At 38.5% G+C, this 21,648-nt stretch overlaps 2 protein-coding genes across 2 annotated transcripts; both read left to right on the top strand.

The window, feature by feature from the left end:
* Positions 1-5,516: 5,516 nt before the first annotated feature.
* LOC140173712 (uncharacterized) lies at positions 5,517-7,835 on the top strand. The gene is made up of 4 exons (XM_072198237.1): positions 5,517-5,732; positions 6,074-6,367; positions 6,699-6,968; positions 7,284-7,835. Exons 1-4 carry the CDS (start codon positions 5,517-5,519, stop codon positions 7,833-7,835), a joined length of 1,332 nt encoding a protein of 443 aa, XP_072054338.1.
* An 11,496-nt stretch (positions 7,836-19,331) lies between these two features.
* Positions 19,332-21,648, top strand: LOC140173367 (ATP-dependent Clp protease proteolytic subunit 5, chloroplastic-like). The gene is made up of 6 exons (XM_072196462.1): positions 19,332-19,464; positions 20,705-20,821; positions 20,897-21,011; positions 21,101-21,193; positions 21,401-21,446; positions 21,561-21,648. Exons 2-6 carry the CDS (start codon positions 20,763-20,765, stop codon positions 21,593-21,595), a joined length of 348 nt encoding a protein of 115 aa, XP_072052563.1. The 5' UTR covers positions 19,332-19,464; positions 20,705-20,762; the 3' UTR covers positions 21,596-21,648.

Raw genomic sequence — 21,648 nt, forward strand, 5'->3', positions numbered from 1 at the left:
ACTAGATCATACTAAAAACATACTAAAAACAATGCCAAAAAGCGTACAAATTATCCGCTCATCAAGAAGCACGCAAAGGAGCGAGAGTATGCATTCATTTTTCAACAAGTTGATCACACGGAATAGCTCCTTGAGACAATTCGTAAAGTAATACGACAATTGCCTAGCAAGCAGAGAGAGAATTCGATGCTGTAGATTTTCACACCGTGATACCGTGTGCAACAAAATCAGCAATAGAGGCACAATTTTATCATGTATATACCCACGAGAAGTTCAAGGATGTTCAAGCTCAATTCAAAGGTGAATTGAACTGTATCACAAGATCAACGCATTCCACCCTAGGTTTCACAACATATGAAGTAATAGAGCAGGTTTCTAACTCCACATTCAATAAGTTTGTCGTCACCTACGACGCAGTATCACGAGATGTAAAGTGCCATTGCTTGCTGTTTGAGTCTAGGGGCATATTGTGCTGCCATTCCCTAAGTGTCCTAAGCTTTAAGCGAGTGGATAACGTGGCACCGAAATACATATTGGAACGTTGGAGCAAGAACATAAAGAGGAGGCATACACACATCAAGAGCAGCCAAGATGAACCTCTACTGGAGCCAAAAAGTAAGAGATTTGACGAATTGGTGTTTCGGTCACATAATATATGTGAATTTACATCTGAGTCTGAAAAGTTGACCAGAATTTTGCACCGAGAATTTGACAAGGTCATGGCGGAGATGGAAGAATATCAAGGGAGAAGCAAAGGAAAAATTTTGTTAACCCACGAATAAGCGACATTAAGCAATGTGAATGACCTTCAAAGCCCACCACGTGTCAAAACAAGAGATCGGCCTAAGAATAGACTTGGATCAAACCTGGAAAAAAAGATCTCAAATGCCATGAAAAAAAAGAAAAAGACATCTCCAAGCGAGGTAAAATTGACTTGCTTTTGATTAGTTAAAAATTCAAATGTTCATTTTGCTAATATACAATTATGTCTTTTGTAGTTGAACCTTTTAGACTCTAGATCATCGATTCAGTCAAGCTCCACTCTATACAATACACCAGATATGCATTATCCAAGAGAGGATTGTACAAGTTTTAGTTTTTATTAATGTAAATTTTTGTTCACCCATGAGAAAATTTCGGTTCACCATGGTTATAGCAGGTTTAATTTCTGAATGTTGATAGTCTTTAATGAATAGTCACTTTTTTGTGAAATTCTATATTGATATATGCAGTTTTTCTATTCGTCTAGTGTATTAATTTCTAAGTTGAATAATTAGAATTTTTTTTTGGTTCATGGTTCAAAGTTCAGAGTTCAAGGTTTAGGGTTTAGGATTTAAGGTTTAGGGTTTAGGATTTTTGGGTTCAGGGTTCAGTGTACAAGGGTTCAATGTGTTTCAAACTTTTGATTCGCCCCGTGTATTAATTTTGGTTCACCATGTTCATGGTTGAGAGTTTAGGGTTTAGGGTCTAGGGTTCAGGGTTAAGGGTTTTAGGGGTTTAGGATTTACGGTAGGGTTCAGGGTTTAGGGTTTAGGGTTTAGAGTTTAGGGTTTAGGGTTAGGGTTCAGGGTTTAGGATTTAAGGTTTAGGGTTTAGGTTATGGTTTTAGGGTTTTAGTGATTCAGGGTTTATGGGTTCAGGGTTCAGTGTTCAGGGTTCTTGTTTTATTCTTTAGGGTTTAGGGTTTAGGGTTCAGGGTTTAGGGGTTCAGTGTGTTTCTACCTTTTGGTTCGCCCAGTGTATGAATTTCAGTTCACTGTGTTCTTTTGGAGTTCGTAATATATTGGTAAATACAGTGATTGCAATCACTGAGAACCTGGAATAAAACAGTAGCCAAATAGTTCCAACAGATATATAAATTAACATCTCAGATGAGTGATTCATCTTGAATCAAATATAAATATTAACATTTGATACATACATTGATATTAAGAATAGATATATACATTAACATTGACATATATACATTTGAAAGAAGCTTTGTTTGATTTTTTAACAAATTAAACAAAATATATACAACTACTATATGCATTGTTTGATACATACATTGACATATATACATTTGAAGTATGCATTTTTTGCTTTTTAAACAAGTTAAACAAAATATTGTTAATTACAACTAGTATATGCTATTTGCTATCTAAATCCCCAGATGTGTATTTACAATAAGGGCTGGAGAGGAAAGCAGATGGCTTGGTGAGTCTTATTGCTTCAGATTTCCAAATCACTTGGTCTCTGATTTTGTTCATTTCATGCAACAGAAGATTTGGACCATATTGGTATCTGAAGTCATCAATGTCTTTCTGCATTTCAATTGAAATGAATTAGTTACATAAAAAATGTACCCAAATGAAATAAGAACAATATCATTCAAATCCCTAATCATACTATAAAAATGCAATCACAATAACCCTAAACCCTGAACACATTAAATATCAAGTAAATCAAAAGCACATTAAATAACAACAAATTTCATTCAAAGCCCTAGTTATACTGTAAAAATGCAATCATAGTAACCTTAAACCCTGAACAAATTAAAAGGAGGCCACCGAACCGAAAAACATTCACTTGGTGAATCAAAATTATAAGAGCCACCGAATCAAAAATTATTTATGTGGTGAATAAATGGTGATCAAATTTCAATCAACAAGAATAGTATTTTTCTACATGGAAAAGAACTATTAAACAGAGTAAAAACCAACTTCAAAGCTCTAGTTACACTATCAACTTAACTGAATGAAATAAGAAAAGAAAGAAGTTTATTAATTTAGAAAGTACTTACTTGTGTCCAAGCTTTATATTTATATCTCTTCCCGCTTTTGATTTTTTGTAGATCTATTATTTCGAGCTATTTCATCACGTTCCACAATCATAGCTAAGCAAGAATTGAGTATAATACTATCAATAGTATACAAAATAAAACACATCAAAAATAGCACTATAGAAGAGAAAGATTCTTACTTTGTACGTTGACCACTCGATTGGATATACATTGCTTCCTCTCCCAATCCATCCTCCATTAAGAGTTCCGCCCCAGCGTACACCCTCATTTGGGAAATTATTAAACCCTGAAAGAGACAAAAAAAGTAAATAAATAGAACCAACAACAGTGAACCAAACTCCTCTCATGTACAGAATAATTTGAATAATTTACAAGAAAATAACTTACAACAAATTTGTTCAGTTGCTTTCTAGAATCATGTATATTTTCTGGCAATTTATTGATAGGGTCAAGGACATAGAATTTCTTTTTGTTTACATCAGCAATCCACAACCACCAATGCCCTCCATTGTAAATTAGGACAAATAGCTGAAGTTTCAGAAAATTATAGAATATTTCAATCAAAACAATAGCAAACAAGAGAATTATCAAAGAATTTTTAGAAATTACAACTTACAAATGGATGCGATGCAAGTTTCCTTTTGTCAAGAAACTGGCGGTAGTGGGCATATTGCTCAATATCAAACTTGTAGGCCTTGTTTGTCCTCTTATCAATGTACTCCACACCATGTGTTTCCAACATAAAATTTTGCAAAATGAACATCAGTTAAATCACATTTCCACCGAACCGAACACAAATCATATGCTGAATAAAATGTGAAAAGCATTCAATCATCAAGAGAAAAGTTTTCTTAATGCAAAAGAACTCAACAGAAGACATAAGAATCAGGTGAACTAATATTAACATTCTGACCAAACTGAAAAGTAATCAGCAGTAAATAGGAAATTTAGCTTACCACAATATCCAGCGGCACAATGTATATTTGTTCCTGGTACCGCTTAGTTTTTATTTCGTTGAGAATCATGTTGTGTATACTAACCACCTACAGGATGAAAATTTATGAGATATACTATATAAGAGTGTTTAAAAAAATCATTAATGTTAACACAATTGGCAAAGGATTTACCACGGCATGCACTTGTTCTTTGGGCATTAGAGACATGAAATATTCTCTTAATCCCTCGTAGAGTGCCTCATGTTTCAAGACAAATACTGGTTTATATTCATTGCTACCATCTTTTGTCTGTTTCACATGTGTCATCCAATGATAACACTTTTCAATAAGCTCATTCGTGATTTTTGTCTTTTTCTGCAGGGTTTTGTAAACTTGAGCTGCTGGTAAGGTTAGTTGTGAAGATGTTCCTTCAGCAAATTTTAATGCTACTGTCACTCCAGCATCTACCACTGCCTCTGCCAGGATTTCAAGCTGTGAATCACTCTCTTGAGAGGGCTGACTTGGTTGAGATGCTGGTAGAATTATCCCAAGGTTAAAGAAAAGCCTTTCATCTTTCCTTTCCCTAGGTTAAGTAGCACTGTAGAATGATAGATATTTAACAATGATATTAAACAAAAATGATATTTAATCACTATAGGGAACTGAAATCCAAACAAATAGTGAACCCAAATCCAAACTTACAGTGAACCGAAATTTGTTCAGAGCAGTCATATCTACTTACCATCTATGTGTTAAATTTCAGGCACAAGACGGCAAGATAGCGACAATACATTCTGACCACCAACAAGCTCGGCAATGCTATAATGCAAGCCTAAGAAGATCGGACATAAGCCAGAAACAACGTGACGTCCAATCAATACATGGCACTGAAGTCTTGTCCCTCGCCGAGCTTGATCCTCGAGGGGACACCCAGGAAAGACCTCAACCGGCAGACGAACTCCAAAAGATACAACTGACCCACACGCCGGAACAGGTAACATACATCGGTCAAGCACTACAGGGACAACAAAGATCGAAGCTGATAAGATTATTACAAGCCAATACCGATCTATTTGTCTGGACCCCGGCAGACATGCCCGGCATAAGCCCAGACGTAATCTGCCACAAACTGGCCATTGACAGAACAAGCCGACCTATAGCTCAGAAGAAGAGAAACCTGGGGGCGGAAAAATCAAAGGCAGCCTTAGAAGAGACAGAAAAGCTGCTTAAAGCCAACTTCATCAAAGAAATCCGCTTCACCACGTGGCTCTCAAACATGGTAATGGTAAGAAAAAACTCAGGTAAATGGCACATGTGCGTCTACTTTACAGATTTAAATAAAGCATGCCCTAAAGATGCTTACCCTTTTCCATGCATCGATAAACTCGTAGACAATGCATCAGGTTTCAAAAGCTTGAGCTTCATGGATGCATACTCTGGCTACAACCAGATCCTCATGCATCTAGAAGACCAAAGCAAAACAGCATTTATAACTGAGCATGGTAATTTCTGTTATAGAGTCATGCCATTTGGTCTAAAGAATGCAGGTGCAACCTACCAACGACTGATGGACAAAGTATTCCGACACCAAATAGGTCGGAACTATGGTAGCCAAGACCACCCAAGAACGGTCACACTGCGACGACCTCAAGGAAATATTCGAGCAGATCCGATCATACAATATGAGACTCAACCCGGAAAAATGCGCCTTTGGAGTTTAAGGAGGCACATTCCTCGGATTTATGTTAACCTCGCGAGGAATTGAAGTAAACCCTGAGAAATGCGAAGTAATACTCAACATGGCAAGCCCTAAAATGATGAAGGAGGTACAACAATTAGCAGGAAGGGTAGCCGCACTTTCTCGATTCTTACCAGCAGTATCAAGCCGATCATACCTGTTCTTCCAGATGATCTTAAAGAATAAGAAATTCCAATGGACAATAGAATGCGAGAAGGTGTTTGACGAGCTTAAAACCATCCTATCATCACCACCCGTGCTGCAAGACCCATATTTGGTAAACCCCTATATTTATATTTGTCTATTTCTAATCACTCTATAAGCTCGGCCCTTGTCATCGAGACAGGAAAGACACAACAGCCAGTATACTTCGTCAGTAGAGTCATGCAGCCAACAGAACAAAGGTATCCGAGGATAAAACAGCTAGCCCTAACACTTGTGGTCACAGCAAGAAGACTAAGACACTACTTCCAAAGCCACACAATAATAGTAAGGACAAACCACCCACTAAGAAAAATATTGACAAAACCAGAACTCGCCGGATGCCTAACCAAATGGTCGATCGAGCTCTCAGAATTTGACATTCAGTTTCAGCCTAGATCGGCCCTTAAAGTACAGATCCTCACCGACTTCATCACGGAACTGACACCTGATGAACATAACAAAACATGGGAATTACATGTGGACAGAGCGTCAAGCCGAGAAGGAAGCGGAGCTGGGATAATCCTGAAAGAAGGAGATGAAGTAGTAGCCGAACAAGCCCTCCAGTTCCACTTCTCGGCAAGCAACAACCAGGCCGAGTATGAGGCCCTCATAGCAGGACTTAAGCTCGCCCTAAGCCACCAAGTACAAAGCCTGACAACATATTGCGACTCCCTCCTGGTGGTCCAACAGATCCGAGGAGAATTCCAGGTAAAAGATCCTTTGCTAGAACAATACTGGCTCAGAGCAAAGGATCTCATTTCAAAATTTAGCTCATTTACTATACTACATGTGCATAGAGAACAAAAATGTTAGGGCAGACATATTATCCAAACTTGTCGCCACTAGGGCAGATACACAAACATCAGTATTATCACAACTTACACTTACAAAGCCTAGCATTGAACTATTATGCATAGAAAACATTAACCACCTCCATGATTGGAGAACACCTCTTATTGATTACATAAGTACAGGCACCATACCAGGGAGTGAGCTCAACCCACAATAGTTCAGACATAAAGTGAGCTTCTATACAAAGATAGCAGGAGAACTGTACAGGCGCGGTTTCTCACAACCATTGCTAAAATGCTTAAGCAAAGACGAAGCAAGAGAGGTAATGGACGAAGTTCACGAGGGTGTATGCAGAAATCACATAGGAGGAAGAGCCTTCGCCGCTAAGATATCCCGAACAGGATATTACTGGCCGACCATAAAGAGAGATTGCATAGCAAAAGTCAAGGCATGTGACAAATGCCAAAAACATGAAGCCATCTCCACAAAATCGGCCGAGGTGTTGCACAGCATGGAGGTAAGCTGGCCTTTCCATAGATGGGGGCTCGATATCCTCGGCCCATTTCTAGTAGCGCCAGGACAGGTAAAATTCCTTTTAGTATCAATAGACTACTTCTCGAAATGGATAGAAGCACAACCCTTAGCAAGGATAACAGCTGAAAAGGTACAATCTTTTATATGAAAAAACATAATATGCCGATTTGGAATACCAAAGGAAATAATATCAGACAATGGTAGACAATTTACAGACAATAAGCTCGGCAAATTTCTAAGAAATTTTAATATACATCATCATTTTAGCTCGGTCGAACATCCACAAACTAATGGGCAGGCCGAAGCTGCTAACCGAGTTGTATTGCAGGCAATAAAGAGAAAGCTTGATAATGCAAAGGGAGAATGGGCTGAGCTAATCCCGGAAATATTGTGGAGCTACAACACCACAGTACACAACACCACGGGCGAAACACCCTTCAAGTTAGTCTATGGCTCAGAAGCATTAATTCCCGTGGAAATCGGAGTGCCGACATTAAGAGCCGAGCTATACAGCGAACAACATAACATAAGCACCAGAAAGGCCGAGCTTGACATGGCCGAAGAAGACAGAGAAATTGCCGTAATCAGACAAAGAGCCCAGAAACAACTGGAAGAGAGAAAGCACAATAAGAGAGTAGTGCCGAGAACATTCAGCGAAGGCGACCTAGTACTCAGACGAACAGAAGAAGCCAGACGACCTCCTTCACATGGCAAGCTCGCCGCAAATTGGGAAGGACCATTCCGAGTATCAAAAGTAGTCGGAATGGGCGCTTACCAACTTCAAACACTACAAGGCAATCCGATCCCAGGAAATTGGAACATTTCCTCTTTAAAGATGTATACATCTTAACTTGTACAATTAGTGAGTGAAGGCACTCTTTTTCCCCCTTAGAGCTTTTTTCCCCAAAAAGAGGGTTTTGCCTAAGGCGGATTTTAACGAGGCCGGACGCACAAATCTTAAAGAACAAATTTAGACATTTAACCAAACATTCTTTGGTCTCATACAATTCCCCAACATAAACAAAACGCAAAAGCTACGACTACTATTCCAATTCACAAAAGCAAACAATATTAACATAAAAGTCTAACCGACAACGTAATGGTCGGCAATATCCAACAAGTTCAAAATCAAACCGGCCAAGCCAAAACAAACCACAAAATAGAAAAACATCAAATTACAACTAAGAGGGAGGGACATTCTCGCCATGCTCCTCTACAGTTCCATCTACAACTAATTTTCCACCAACCACTATCTTCGTCATGTCAAGCCGATCTTTATCAAACTCTGGCGCCAGCAAAGCAATCTGACTCACAGCACGCTCAAATCCATAAGAAAACATCTCCATTCCATTTTCTTCCAACTCATGGACTCGGGCCGTGAGTTCACCTTTAGCAACATCACTCTCTTTCACCTCGGCCTGCAACAGACGAATCTGATCCCTCAAGCGGACCACATCTTCCTCAAACTCCTTAGCCTTGGCAATAGCACTAATAACAACATTCACTTTCTCCTTCACCAATTTCTCTAATTCGGCAATTCTCGCTTTATACGACTTATCCAAATCAGCAGTTTTATCCACCACCTCCTACTGCTCAGCACCAATGAGCTCGGCAGTACGACCAACACAGAGTAAACGAGAAGCAATAACCCGCAAACACTATCCCAAGGTGAAAAATACCGTTAAGAAAAGCAAAGCGAACTAAAGCAAAAGCAAAAAGTTACCTGAACAAACTTGCCAAGCGCCTCCATACCAATTCTACGAGTCATAAGCATATCTCCAGGATACTGCGACGCCCTATCAAATAGCTCGGCAAAGTTGAACCGCTCGCTCCAGAGGGAATGCGAACTAGAACCAGCAATAAAGCGATGAAGCTTCTTTTGCCGATCAAAAACAAGCTCTCCACCACCAACAGCTTCCTGACCACCCTCGGAGATAACCTCCAAGGATACATTGTCCTTTTTCACTTGAACGAAGACGTGGGATGGGTAACAGAAGAGAAAGCTTGCTCACCAGCATCCTTTCGATCACTAGAGCCACCAACCCCTTTTTTTTCTTCTTGTTTAAAAAAGACTGCAACTTGTTGGGATCCAACAAAGGAACTCAGCCACCTACAAGAAACCATAAAAATTAGAAAATCCAACAAAAACCAAAACAAGCAACATACAACCAAAAACATTACCTATGTACGCCTTCAAACCCTCACTATTACCCAAATCATACAAACGCAAAATATCAGGAATGGACATACACTCCCCAGCAACAACACTCTCTACAAGAAAGTCCATCACAAACTCCTCCTCCTCACTTCGTTCGGAGGCCTCAAGGATTTGGCTCGGCTCAAAACACCAGTATAGGAGAAATTTCTCACTAAGCTCATCATCCAAATAAAAGGGATACTCAGACTCGGCTGAACGGACCTTAACAAACAGAGACTTAAAATTCTTAAAAGAAGACTTGTAGAGAAGAAAGAGAGACCGACCCGGGAAACTACTAAGGCAGACCCACAAACCCTTACGAACACCCTTCGCCTGAAAAAGCGAGAAGAACAACGACAATGAACAAGGAAATGAAAGGAAATCCATCAAACATTAGAAGGCACGAAGGAACGCCCAGGAATTTGGGTGCAACTGCGACGGCGCACAGTTGAGTTGAGTCAAGACCTCACACTCAAAAGAAGAAAAGGGGAACTTCACACCAAGCTCAATCATACACGGAGTATACATATAAAAATACTCCCAATCACCCCTTCTCTCACAAACCCTATCACTACTGGAACAGGGTTGAAACTCAACGACAACACCAGAACCACCCCTAACAAAATCCAAACCCTTCAACTCAGAAAGGGACTTGACACTGATAAAAGAAGAAGAACGAGTTCTAACGTCATCATGGACCCAGTGATACGGATCATCTTCCCTAACCTCAACAGCTTTCAATTTCTCTTTTATCTTTTCACCCGCCATGAAAAGGAAATGAACAACAGCAGTAAAAGAAAATAGAAGAAACATTAATCTTTCGAAGACATAGTGAGAATAAAACGGTGAGAAGAGAAAGCAATGAAGCGTAATTTCCAAAACAAAGAAGATAACTATTATTGCAAGCCCACTATCATAGTGGGTAAGTTAATTCACGCCCACTAAGAAACGTGGAAAACCCAAGAGGCAGTAAAACACAATAAAGACAACACGACTTACGAAGACACGAAGGTAAAACCATTCAACGCTTTTTCAAATTTTTTCTTTTCTCAACAAAACAACATTTGGCCACGTATGAAAGTCAAAATATCATTAAAGCTCGTCTACTGTTCTATACAAAACACTAGACGACCTTGGGGGCTATGACGTGTACCCCATAATAATCGGCAACCAAACGCATTCACGAACTGACCTCAAATAACGGAAAACAAACAAAATAGCACATGTCACTAATCATAAGGCCAACGTTATCTTCTGAAAAGGTTATCCTCAAACAGACTACACTACTCAAACACGACTCTATACAAGTCAAAGATACTGATAACTATACTAACCAGAAAAATCGGAACCCGCAAGGTCCACTAACGCACAACGTCTATAAAACTAATCCCCCTAGCTCGTAAAGGCTCAGGTCACTTTACCCACTCTAATATTATTATTATTATCATCCTTCGCAACTCACATACTTACTTGAGCGTCGGAGTGCTTTGTGCAGGTGCTCCCGCCGCCGTGTTTCAGAAGGCCGAGGTTAAAAACCACATATCTGTGCCTGGACGACGTATAGCTTGATCAAGGATCCATGTGCTCAGCTGGAAGCTACAGACCTCGGCGCGTTCAGAACGGAACACAACATATAGTCACTCTTTCAACTTGTGAAGCTGAATATGTTGCTGCCACTGTCTGTACATGTCATGCAATTCGGTTGAAGATACTACTAAAGAAACTTCATTTTGAGCAAACTAAATCCACCAAGATCATGATGGACAATAAGTCAGCAATTTTCCTAGCAAAGAATCCAGTGTTTCGCGACAGAAGGAAGCACATAGAAACAAAGTATCATTTCATTCGGTAATGTATTGAGAACATGCATGTGGAGGTTGAGTATGTGAAATCACTTGATCAAGTTATTGACATTTTCACAAAACCTCTGAAATATGATGCTTTTCAAAAGTTAAGGATTATGATTGGAGTCGGAAAATTATCAAGTTTAAGGAAGAATGTTAAAAATAAAATTGATGGTTAGAATTTAAGAATGAATAGAAATCACAGTTTGAATTAGGGGTGTGCATGGCTTGGTCCGGCCCGAAGACTCGGCCCGGTCCCGAACACTTTAGGGGCTAATTTGGTGTGATTTTACCGGATTTAGGGCCGGGTAAGAGTCTCAAAAATAGACTTGGTCATTATTTCAGGTTGGGTCCGGGCCATGATTCGGGTCACCCGAACTCGACCCGGTGGCCCAGTCATCATATACAATTAATATTTTGTGTTATTAGTGATGAATGATAGCTATTCTTATGTGAAATTTAAGTATTGTAAACCTTAATATTTTGTTATTAGTCATTATAAGACTATAAGTTAATGTTTTATGTTTAAAATACATAAGACTTTAGACTAATGCATAATACTGTGTTATTTGTATTGATTTAAATATTTGGTGACTTGGGTGTTATTAGATAATATTAGTATTAATTATGGTTATGCTTTTATTTTAGAGAATAGTTGGTTCTTGTTATATTTTTCTAAGTGAATTTTACCATGTCAAATAATAGTTGGAGTTTTGAAAATTTGGATATTTTCACATGCTAACTTACAAGAAGGTATTAAGGTAATATAATGTTAACGGCCCGGTTTTCACCCGGTATAATCGTGACCCGAAAGTGTATAGATTTTATCGGGTCTAGGAACGGATTCGGGCCTGATAAATAGACCCGGTATATATTTTGGGCCGGGTCTGGATCACATTAAACCCGATTCATGCACACCCCTAATTTAAATAAGTTGTCTATATTTAGTTTTAGACAAAAGGACAAATAGGTCCCTGAGCTTTTGGCCCGTGGACATTTTCGTCCCTGAGCATTTGAAAATACTTTTAAATCCCCGACCTTAGCAAATTTTGGACGGATGAGTCCCTCCGTGGATTTGCCTCCGCCGGACCCATTGGAGAAGTTTGATCTGGCTCCCCTGAGGATGACGTGGCACGCCTGGTTGACAGCTGGACTGCTGAGTAGAAAGCTCCCTTCGAAAATTGGACAATGAGGTCCCTGCACCACTAAACTATGTCGTTTTGCCACCCTACCCTAATTCTTAAATTGATTGCCCTTGTTTCTGGAGGCCAGTGGTGAGGAGTTGGACGTGCATCAACCATGGCTGCTAATGGAGCATCAGCAACGTCGAGAAGAAGCCACAGAGGAGTAAGAGAGGAAGATTCTGCCTCAAGCTCAGACCCTTATGTTCTTTACGACGGAGACCCGAAGGACGATGTCGCCCAGAGATGCTTCTGTGGAGTTTATGCGATAATGTATATGTCGAGGACGATTAGAAACCCAAACAGAGTCTTCATGGGTTGCCCATTCTATAAGGTAAGATAAGAAACCTGTGAATTTTGTTCTGTTGGAATGGTTTTGTATGGTGCATTTATTTTGGGTTTTTGTCAGGGAAACCAACCGCACTGCAAGTTTTTTCTTTGGGTGGATGAGCATTTGGCTAGAATTGGAAGCAGTGGTTGCATCTTTGATAAAAGACCTATGGTTAAGAAAGAGCCAGAAGTTGTTGAAGAGGATGAGGGATTCCATCATAGGATTGCTATTCTGGAGGAGAAGGTTACTATGCTGGAGAAGAAAAAAACCCCTTAGCTTGTTGTGTTGTTATTGTTGTATGTGCTGTTGTGGCTGCATTTTATGTTTGTAGTGACTGATAAATGAATTTTAGAAGGTAGAGTTGGAAAATGTGTTGATTCTGGTTTCTATTTTGTAATGAAACATGGTCTTTAGGGAACATTTGTATCCTATTATCTATGTAAATGCAGTTAAAGTTATGATATCAATTGGGTGTTGAAATTATGTTGTCAATATGTGAAGAAGCCTTGAATGATTGCGTATAGTAGGCATAAAAGTTGTATACTTAACCACATAACATATATTGAAAGTTGCCCAAAAAGAACAATTCTGCTCAAGTGTATAGTATTATGAAGCTTAACATCACAAAAGTAAGCCTCAAACACCTAACAATATTGCAACAGTTTGTAAAAACCTAGGAGCTTGTTCAAAAAGCCACTAATTCTCCCAAAAAAAACATTGTTGTCACATTCAACTTTCCTAAATGATATTACAAGGCATAGTGGGCTGCCCATGATGCATGTCTTTGGATTGATGGATGGTGGATTAGGAATGAATTTGAACAGTCTTGTTGTTGCTGTGCTTGCTGCTGCCAGTGTCTCCTTGGAAGCTACTGAAGTTGGTCTTGGCCTGACTTGAGATGGTTGAGGCTGTGGGGGTGCAGGCTGACTTGGAGGTGGGAGTGGAGTGGCACAAAGTGGGGCAGGTGGCCTGAATATCTTCTGTTTGGGCCTGATTTTTGAAGTTTTTGGTTGAAATATTTGGTGAGGTGTGGATGGAACTTGGAGTGGAGGCCTAAATGGTGTACCTCTAGTTACACGACGTGGCTGGGGTTGGTCTGCGACAGAAGCTGGTGTTACAAGGTTTGGTGTTGCTGTCTGGCTAGATGGAGTACTTTGGGTGTTAGGGGCATCCTGTAAGTTTAAGTTGACCACTGTTACGCATTACTATTTGAATCCTGAAATATCTAACTAAACATAGTTTACACCAATATAGCAGATTACTATAAATAAATACAAATACTTACATCATCCTGTGGTGCTGATTGTGATAGTGGAATGACAACTAGTGACTGACTTGTCCCACCTTTCTTGGACTTCTTGGTCTTAGGTTTCCAGTTGGGGTTAGATGGAGCACCCTTGCATGTCTTGTAGTTATGTCCCTCTGACCCACATTTACTACAAGTAACCTTAAATGATCTCTTAAGCTTGGCACCTTGCTGCATTATTGGTTCAGCCGGATCCTTTTGTCTGTTATGTACCTTTGGTCTGCCGATTGGTCTCTTTATGATGGGAGGATCTGGTCTCGAATACTCACTCCGTGTCCAAAATTCCTGACTAGGCACCGGTTGAATAGCATAGGCATATGTCTTATGGATTGACTCCATGCATAACCATGGATGCACATATTCTTCTGGTTGATCATGTCTTTTCCTGATTGCTGCCACTGCATGGATACAGGACATGCCTATAACAGAGCAACATCATGCAATTGTTTTAAATGAAACCAGAAAATTGAGAACAGTAAAACAAGTAAATCAGAATATACTTAATGTCCCTACTAACCAGTCAGCTGCCATTTGTTGCATGAGCAGGTTTGCTTGATGAGATCCATATCCACCTTTGTTGTCTTACGACTCACTTCGAACCTCTTTCGATCTTCGTCACCTGTCCACTCTGCAACCCACTTATTACTGGGCCTAATAAGACAATCCAGCCTCTTCTGCTGTACAGGTGCCAGCTTTCCAGAAACATTTTGTAGCAACTGCTTATGCTTGACCATCCTCCGCATTAGATAGCACCTTATTTCTTCACACATTGTGAGAATAGGCCTGCTTCTATAGTTTACAATCTTCGAGTTGAACACCTCACACATGTTATTTGTGAGGTTGTCCACTTTTGGTCCATGTGAGAAGTAGGCCTTCACCCAAGTTGCAGGCTTGAATTTCGATAAATACTCCCATGCACCGTGGTTGATTCGCTTGAGTTTCTCCATTTGCTCCTTAAATTCTGGTATTGTGGTGCATTTAGCACAGTCCCAAACCACCTCCCGAATATAGAGATCCTTAAATTGGTTGATAAAATTTTTCCAAATGTGCATCACACAGTTTCGGTGATGGGCATTTGGCATAACTGCCTTCAAAGCAGGTAGCAGTCCCTACAGTTCAGTTTAACAAATAAATCAAGTACCCAAGTTGCAGTCACCATACCAACATCATATAATCAAAGTAGTATTCAACAATGTATTAACTAACACAGCAGCAGTGCATTCATAGTAACTAAAGCAGTAGTGCATTCATAGTAAAAAAGCAGTAGTGCATTCATAGTAACTAAACCAGCACTAACTCTTATTAACTAAAACAACAGCAACTCATACTTAGATATGCACAAGTAGTGCATTCATACTAACATCACTAAGTCATATAAACTAAATCAGCAGCTACTCATACTTAAATATGCAGCAGTAGTACATTCACACTAAACCAGCACTAAGTCATATAAACTTTATAATGTATTTTTAGTTTACATGTAGAATGAAGTCATTGTTTATGATTGTATAAAATAAAAAGTTACTAAAAGAAATGAAGTAGCGAATAAATCTTACATCATATGTATGTATAATAGTAGAAATAAAGTGAATTGAGACTGAGACACAATGAGACAGTAGTAGTGATTTCGGGCTAACAAGTTCTACTGCATAATATATGAAGTTATCAACTGAACATATAAACAAATCAAAGATATTATCTATTTTACCATTAAATATTAAATACATATATATATATATATATATATCCATCACAGATCCCAAAGACACCTTGTGGCTTCGCTATATGCTAAAATTATATGCTGTTTTCCTTCTCACATGCCTAAATTTTTAACTACTTGACATCAATATAAATGATGGGATCTATCTTTTTATTTTTCGTATTTTACATAAGTTTAGTACAAATTATGTAGACAGCATATAATTTCTCATATTATATTGAAAAAGACTCCCTTACATATTCAAACAATATATAAATACCGTAGTGAAAACTGAAAGCAATTCCATATTGTCGCTTCACATTGTCCCCCCTACCCTATACTTTATCAATGCTTATTATTAATTAATTAATAACTACTTCTAATAAATCTAAAATATTATGTACTTGACTTGACTTGGTGCATAGATATTATTAATAATTAGTTAATAATGATGAGATTATTGAGATCAGCAGGAACGTAGTAGACTGGTAGGTGTTTAGGAATCTCTTCAGAATTGATCTATCTATCTATGTTGCCGTTAATCAAATGAAAGACTGCATCATCACCCTGCTCATCAACTACAATATTTTCACTTCTCATAAGTACACTAGTATCTAATATTATAATGTTATAATAGTTTAAAGTGAAACTCTTGAGTCTATGGCTAATAACTTTATAAACTAAATCAGCAGCTACTCAGACTTACATATGCAGCAGTAGTACATTCATACTAACATCACTAAGTCATCTTAAGTAGATCATCAGACCTAAAGTTTACCTTTTGTTGGTCGGACATAAAGTTCCATCCATGAGTTTGCACATCCCCCAAATCCTCTTCGAGAAGAGTCAAGAACCACTTTTAGGATTCCTTAGTTTTAGACCTAGCTACTCCATAGGCAACCACGTAAAATTGGTTATTGGCATCCTGGGCAACTGCTGTGAGGAGTTGTCCACCATAATAAGTCTTCAGAAAGCAGCCATCAAGATGTATCAATGGTCTACACCCACTTTTGAACCCCTGTTTGCATGCTTCTAATGATATGTAAAGTTTATCAAAAACAGGGGGGATTGAGGTATAAGAGTGACACACAACTCTGCCCTGGACCCTGGATTGCTTCTTAATATCTCAAACAAATAATCTCTAACATTACTATACTGCTCCCTCTCATTACCCATGATTTTCTCTCTTGCCTCTCTAACTGCTCTGTACACCATTTTTGGATGTGCAGTGAGTGAGAATTCTTCTTTGAGGAAGTCAATAGCCTCATTTGTCCTCATATGAGGCTGTGTATTCATTCTCTTCTCAACCTTTAAGCTAATCCAATGTTGATCAGCCGCATTACTTCCCATGTCCCTTGCACATGTATGGTCATTCTTGTAAGTCTTAACCTGGTAGCATTGCAGAGACTTGTTGTATGATAAATGAACCAGCCACGGACACTCATCATCCATGCATCCCACCCTCACTCTCTCTTTGTCATTCTTAATCCACCTTAGCTCCCTACCCTCAGCAATGAATGAGTCTTTTACAACTTCCTTAAATCTGTCAATGGTGGCAAACCTTGTCCCTAACTCAAACCTCCCCTTTCCATGCTCATAATCGTCATCAAACTCAGGAAATTTATGCTTGCTAGATTCATCATCTGATGAAATAGGTGTATGTAAAGTCTCAGATTCATAGTCATATACCGGGTCATCATCATCATCTTGCATCAAGCTCTCATAGAACCTAACATCTTGGTCCATGTTGGGCTGTGGGCCTCTGTTGGGCTGCACATTAGGATCAGGCCCAACATAATTTCTGGTCTGCTGCTCATTGGGTCCACTACTTTGTCCCATCTTCTTTCACGTCTTCCTCTTTCTTTTAGCACCTGTCTTGTTTGCACTTGTCTTCTTTGGAGACACAGCTTTCTTCTTTCCCTTCATTACTCTCTGTCTTTTACTACCCTCATCATCAGCACTTGTATCATCATCATCACTATCACTTTCAAACCCGGGAGGTGGAGGTTTGTAGGGCTCATCCTCCGTACTCTCATACCCATCATCAGAGGACGAACTCTGGTCATCTACCAGAACCTCTCCCTCATCAGGACTCTTACTTTGCTTTCCAGCATTCTCCACAATCTCAGGTTCATCAACCGGGTGATCAAAGTATAGGTAAAACTCGTCAGTCTCTGTATTCTTCATTTTGTTCTCTCGCATTTCGTTAATCCCTGCATCCCCAGTGAGAATATGCAGCCCAGACTCAATATCAGGACTCATTGGATCATACCAATAAACTGTCTTGTATGATTGGTACCCCAAGCCCTTGAACAGTGTGATCAAGTCTCCGAAATTAACGAAGTCCAGGTCCATTTCTGGAAACTTCTCCACCTTTCCATTTTTGTAAACCAGACAGCCATTACTCTCTCTCACAAAATTACCTCCATGGTGGAATACGGGCACTACAAACACATCAACCATCTGACACAAGAAAAATGGAAAACTGTAAACAATGATCAAGAATTACTCTATTCACATATTAAAAGGCAAGAACCTTCAACATCCAAAATGAAAAATAACCGAGAAAATTTCGGGGCCCTAACTGTGATTTAACTTCAACCCAAAATTCCGATTACTTTTTTCACAACTTCTATCAACATGCACGCTCAGTCCATTCACATCATACTTAATACTTGCAGTGATATTTAACCTCACAATCCACTAACTACGCTACAGTACAGAGTTCTTACCTTCGGTGACGAAGCCAGCAACTCAGATGACAATGGACGCCGCTTCGACAGCCACTCCACACGGTGAACGTCTCAGCTCGGGTTGTGATCTTTTTGGAGGGAGAAACAGAGTATGATGAACGTTGGTATTCCTTAGGGTTAATTGTAATTCAGAAAGGGAGATGTGACGTAGTTTAGTGGTGTAGGGACTTCATTGTCCAATTTTCGAAGGGAGCTTTCTACTCAGCAGTCCAGCTATCAACCAGGCGTGCTACGTCATCCTCAGGGGAGCCAGATCAGACTTCTCCGATGGGTCCGGCGGAGGCAAATCCACGGAGGGACTCATCCGTCCAAAATTTGCTAAGGTCGGGGATTTAACAGTATTTTCAAATGCTCAGGGACGAAAATGTCCACGGACCGAAAGCTCAGGGACCTATTTGTCCTTTTGTCTTAGTTTTAATTTAAACCATTTGTTTATTAGAATGTATTAAGTTTAGACATAAAAAAAGTATAAATACATATGTAATTATTTCATAAACAACAATACACAAATACATTCAATACATTCCTTTTCATTTTATATTCTTGGTGAGTGTGTGTCTTGTTCTTTTATTTTTCAACATATATATATATATATATAATATTAGTAAAAATATAAATTACTTCTATTATTATAGTGAGATAGTAATTAGTAAATATTACTATTAGAATTATCTATTTATACTTCTTTATTTTATATTTATTTTATCTTTTTTATTTATTTTACAACAAAAACGAGATATTTAATATTTTTAAACTAAGATAATAAAATTTAATAATTAATTATTATTATTATTATTATTATTTTGAAAGGTCCCTTTTTAAACAGTTTGTACGTACACGGCGAGTTTAGTGGTGAAAAGATATTCGGAACTCCCAAATCAACTTCACTGTCTGTCATACAATCTGGCCCCAAACATCTTTTCTTCTCTCCACTGTGCGCCGTCCAGATAACAAGGCCCTAACTCTCGACTCTTTTACTCTCTTCCTCCAAGTAACAAAACTAAACAGAGCACACCTTCTTCTTCGAATAAGGATGGCACACACTTGCCTACCTTTTCACTCCCACTTCCTCTCTTAGGCTCAACTCCCTCGCTCTTTCCTCCACCCACTCGTCTTCTCCTCACACTTTCACGCTTTCCTTCTTCTCCTCCAACCCTTCCCTCTCCTGGTATTTACACTTTTACCCCTTTCTTACTTATCCATATTTAATATCCTTTATACCATCAATTGCGTGTTCTTTCTGTTATTGAGCGTTGTGTTTTTTAAGACTCAATGTGAATTTTGTTGTCAAGTATGCATTTTGATTAGTAATCTGCAACTTCGAGGTTTCTAATTTGTTGTTATGCGCTTTGTTTATCTGTTTATTTTAGATAAATTAGGATTATATATACCTAGCTGTAAAAGAATAATTCAATTTAGAAGTAGGTCGGGTACCCCCCTCTTCTTCTTTGTTAACAGGTTCCACCGTTCCAGTTTGAAAAATTTCTTGTTTTCTGTTTGTTTTTTTTCTTTTGGTTGTTATGTTTATATTTAGAGGAAAGTAACAATTAGGTCCTAAAGATTTTGACTTCAGACTCTTTAGTTTTAAAGAAAAAAAAATTTCAATTTGGTCCTCCACGATAGCAAACGGTGGACACATGATGTTCACCTATTAATTTATCAACTAAAACTTAATGGTGATACTTATATGTACGGTTAAATACTCTGATGTGTCTATCTATAGTCATGTAGATAACAATTTTTGGAGTGAAATTTCACTTGTTTTGATAGGATTTGTGATAAATCGAAAGTGGTTGATAAATGATATATGAAAACTCAAAAGATAATAATGTTTCACTGTCCAAAACTACATTGTTTTCCTACTTATGTGACATGCACCACTGTAAATAACAATACATGGACAATTCCGTTTCGTTTTGCACTATTGACATATATGTCCACGTTTGCTATCTTGGAGGACTTAATTGGTATTTTTTTCCTTCAAGGACTAATTAGTCCAAGATCAATACATTCGAGGATCTAATTGTCACTTTACTCTTATATTTATATGTTAGTATTAATAGTTATAAAAAAATGTCACTTGTCCGTTCTATTCACTGTGTTGCTGTCATCATCTTATTTACATTAAACTTGAATATCCCTGAAACAAGGTGAAAATACTGGAGCATTTTTGCAGTTAATAGTTAAATATTTTAATTGAAAAGAAAAAAAAGTAGAAAAAGAACCATATAGGCTATACCTCAATGAGTAGGGAATATAGGGATACAGGGGATTTGGAATTTTGCTAGGTAACGCATGGAATGTTTAAGTTTGCACCTATTATTTGTACTTTAGTCCTCTCTCTTTGTTAATTATTCTCTGGGACATTTAGTTCAATCAAAAGGGTGAATCCTTGCTATGATTTGTAGGAAATTAAAGAAATCAGCTGATAATAGAAAGGCTACTAAAAGGTCTCCTGTGAAAGCAATGTATGGTGATGAATATTGGACACCTGAGAGTTTGCGACAGGATATTTGGTCCATAAGGTAGCTTTAATCTACTTATTTGCTTTAACTTTTTACTCGTTAATATTGTTGACTTGCTTTAACTGTTTATTGAAGGAACGATTTGCAAGTCCCATCTTCCCCTTATCTCCCTGCATATGCACAGGGACAAGGGCCACCTCCCATGGTGCAGGAGCGTTTCCAGAGTGTCATAAGTCAACTTTTTCAATATGTATGAAATTTATTTTAACCCTTGTTGCATAATGCCGAGTTTTCTCATTATGTGAGTTTTCAAGCTGTTAATAATGTTTTGGTATGTAGAGAATTATCCGTTGTGGTGGAGCAGTTGATGATGATATGGCAAACATCATAGTGGCCCAGCTCCTTTACCTTGATGCTGTTGATCCTAACAAGGTTTGTTCTTAATTTTCATTCATTGAAGACTTGTGGTTTATCCTATTGAATGCATGGGAACTGTAGTGGGGCTTCATATTTACGTTGTATGAACCCAAAATGGTTGTATTGAGGTTGAGGTTGTCTTTGTATCTTTAGTTCTTTTTGGTCGTGTTAAACTCAAAATCTTGCTCTTAATCCACTGCTAATTTTGGGTATGTTGTACAGGATATTGTCATGTATGTAAACTCTCCAGGAGGATCAGTTACTGCTGGTAATCAAAATTTCATGTAACTCTTATCCAGCATTACATATTTACTATATCATGTTCGTTGTTCAAATACATGGACTCACCCAAAACACAACACCATCTTGTTATTTTTCTAAGGTATGGCTATATTTGATACAATGAGGCATATTTGACCTGATGTATTGACAAACCCCAATTTGACGGTTTGTTGTGTACTGAATTTAGA

The sequence above is a fragment of the Arachis hypogaea genome, chromosome 6 (assembly GCF_003086295.3).
Source record: "Arachis hypogaea cultivar Tifrunner chromosome 6, arahy.Tifrunner.gnm2.J5K5, whole genome shotgun sequence".
Lineage (NCBI taxonomy): Eukaryota > Viridiplantae > Streptophyta > Magnoliopsida > Fabales > Fabaceae > Arachis > Arachis hypogaea.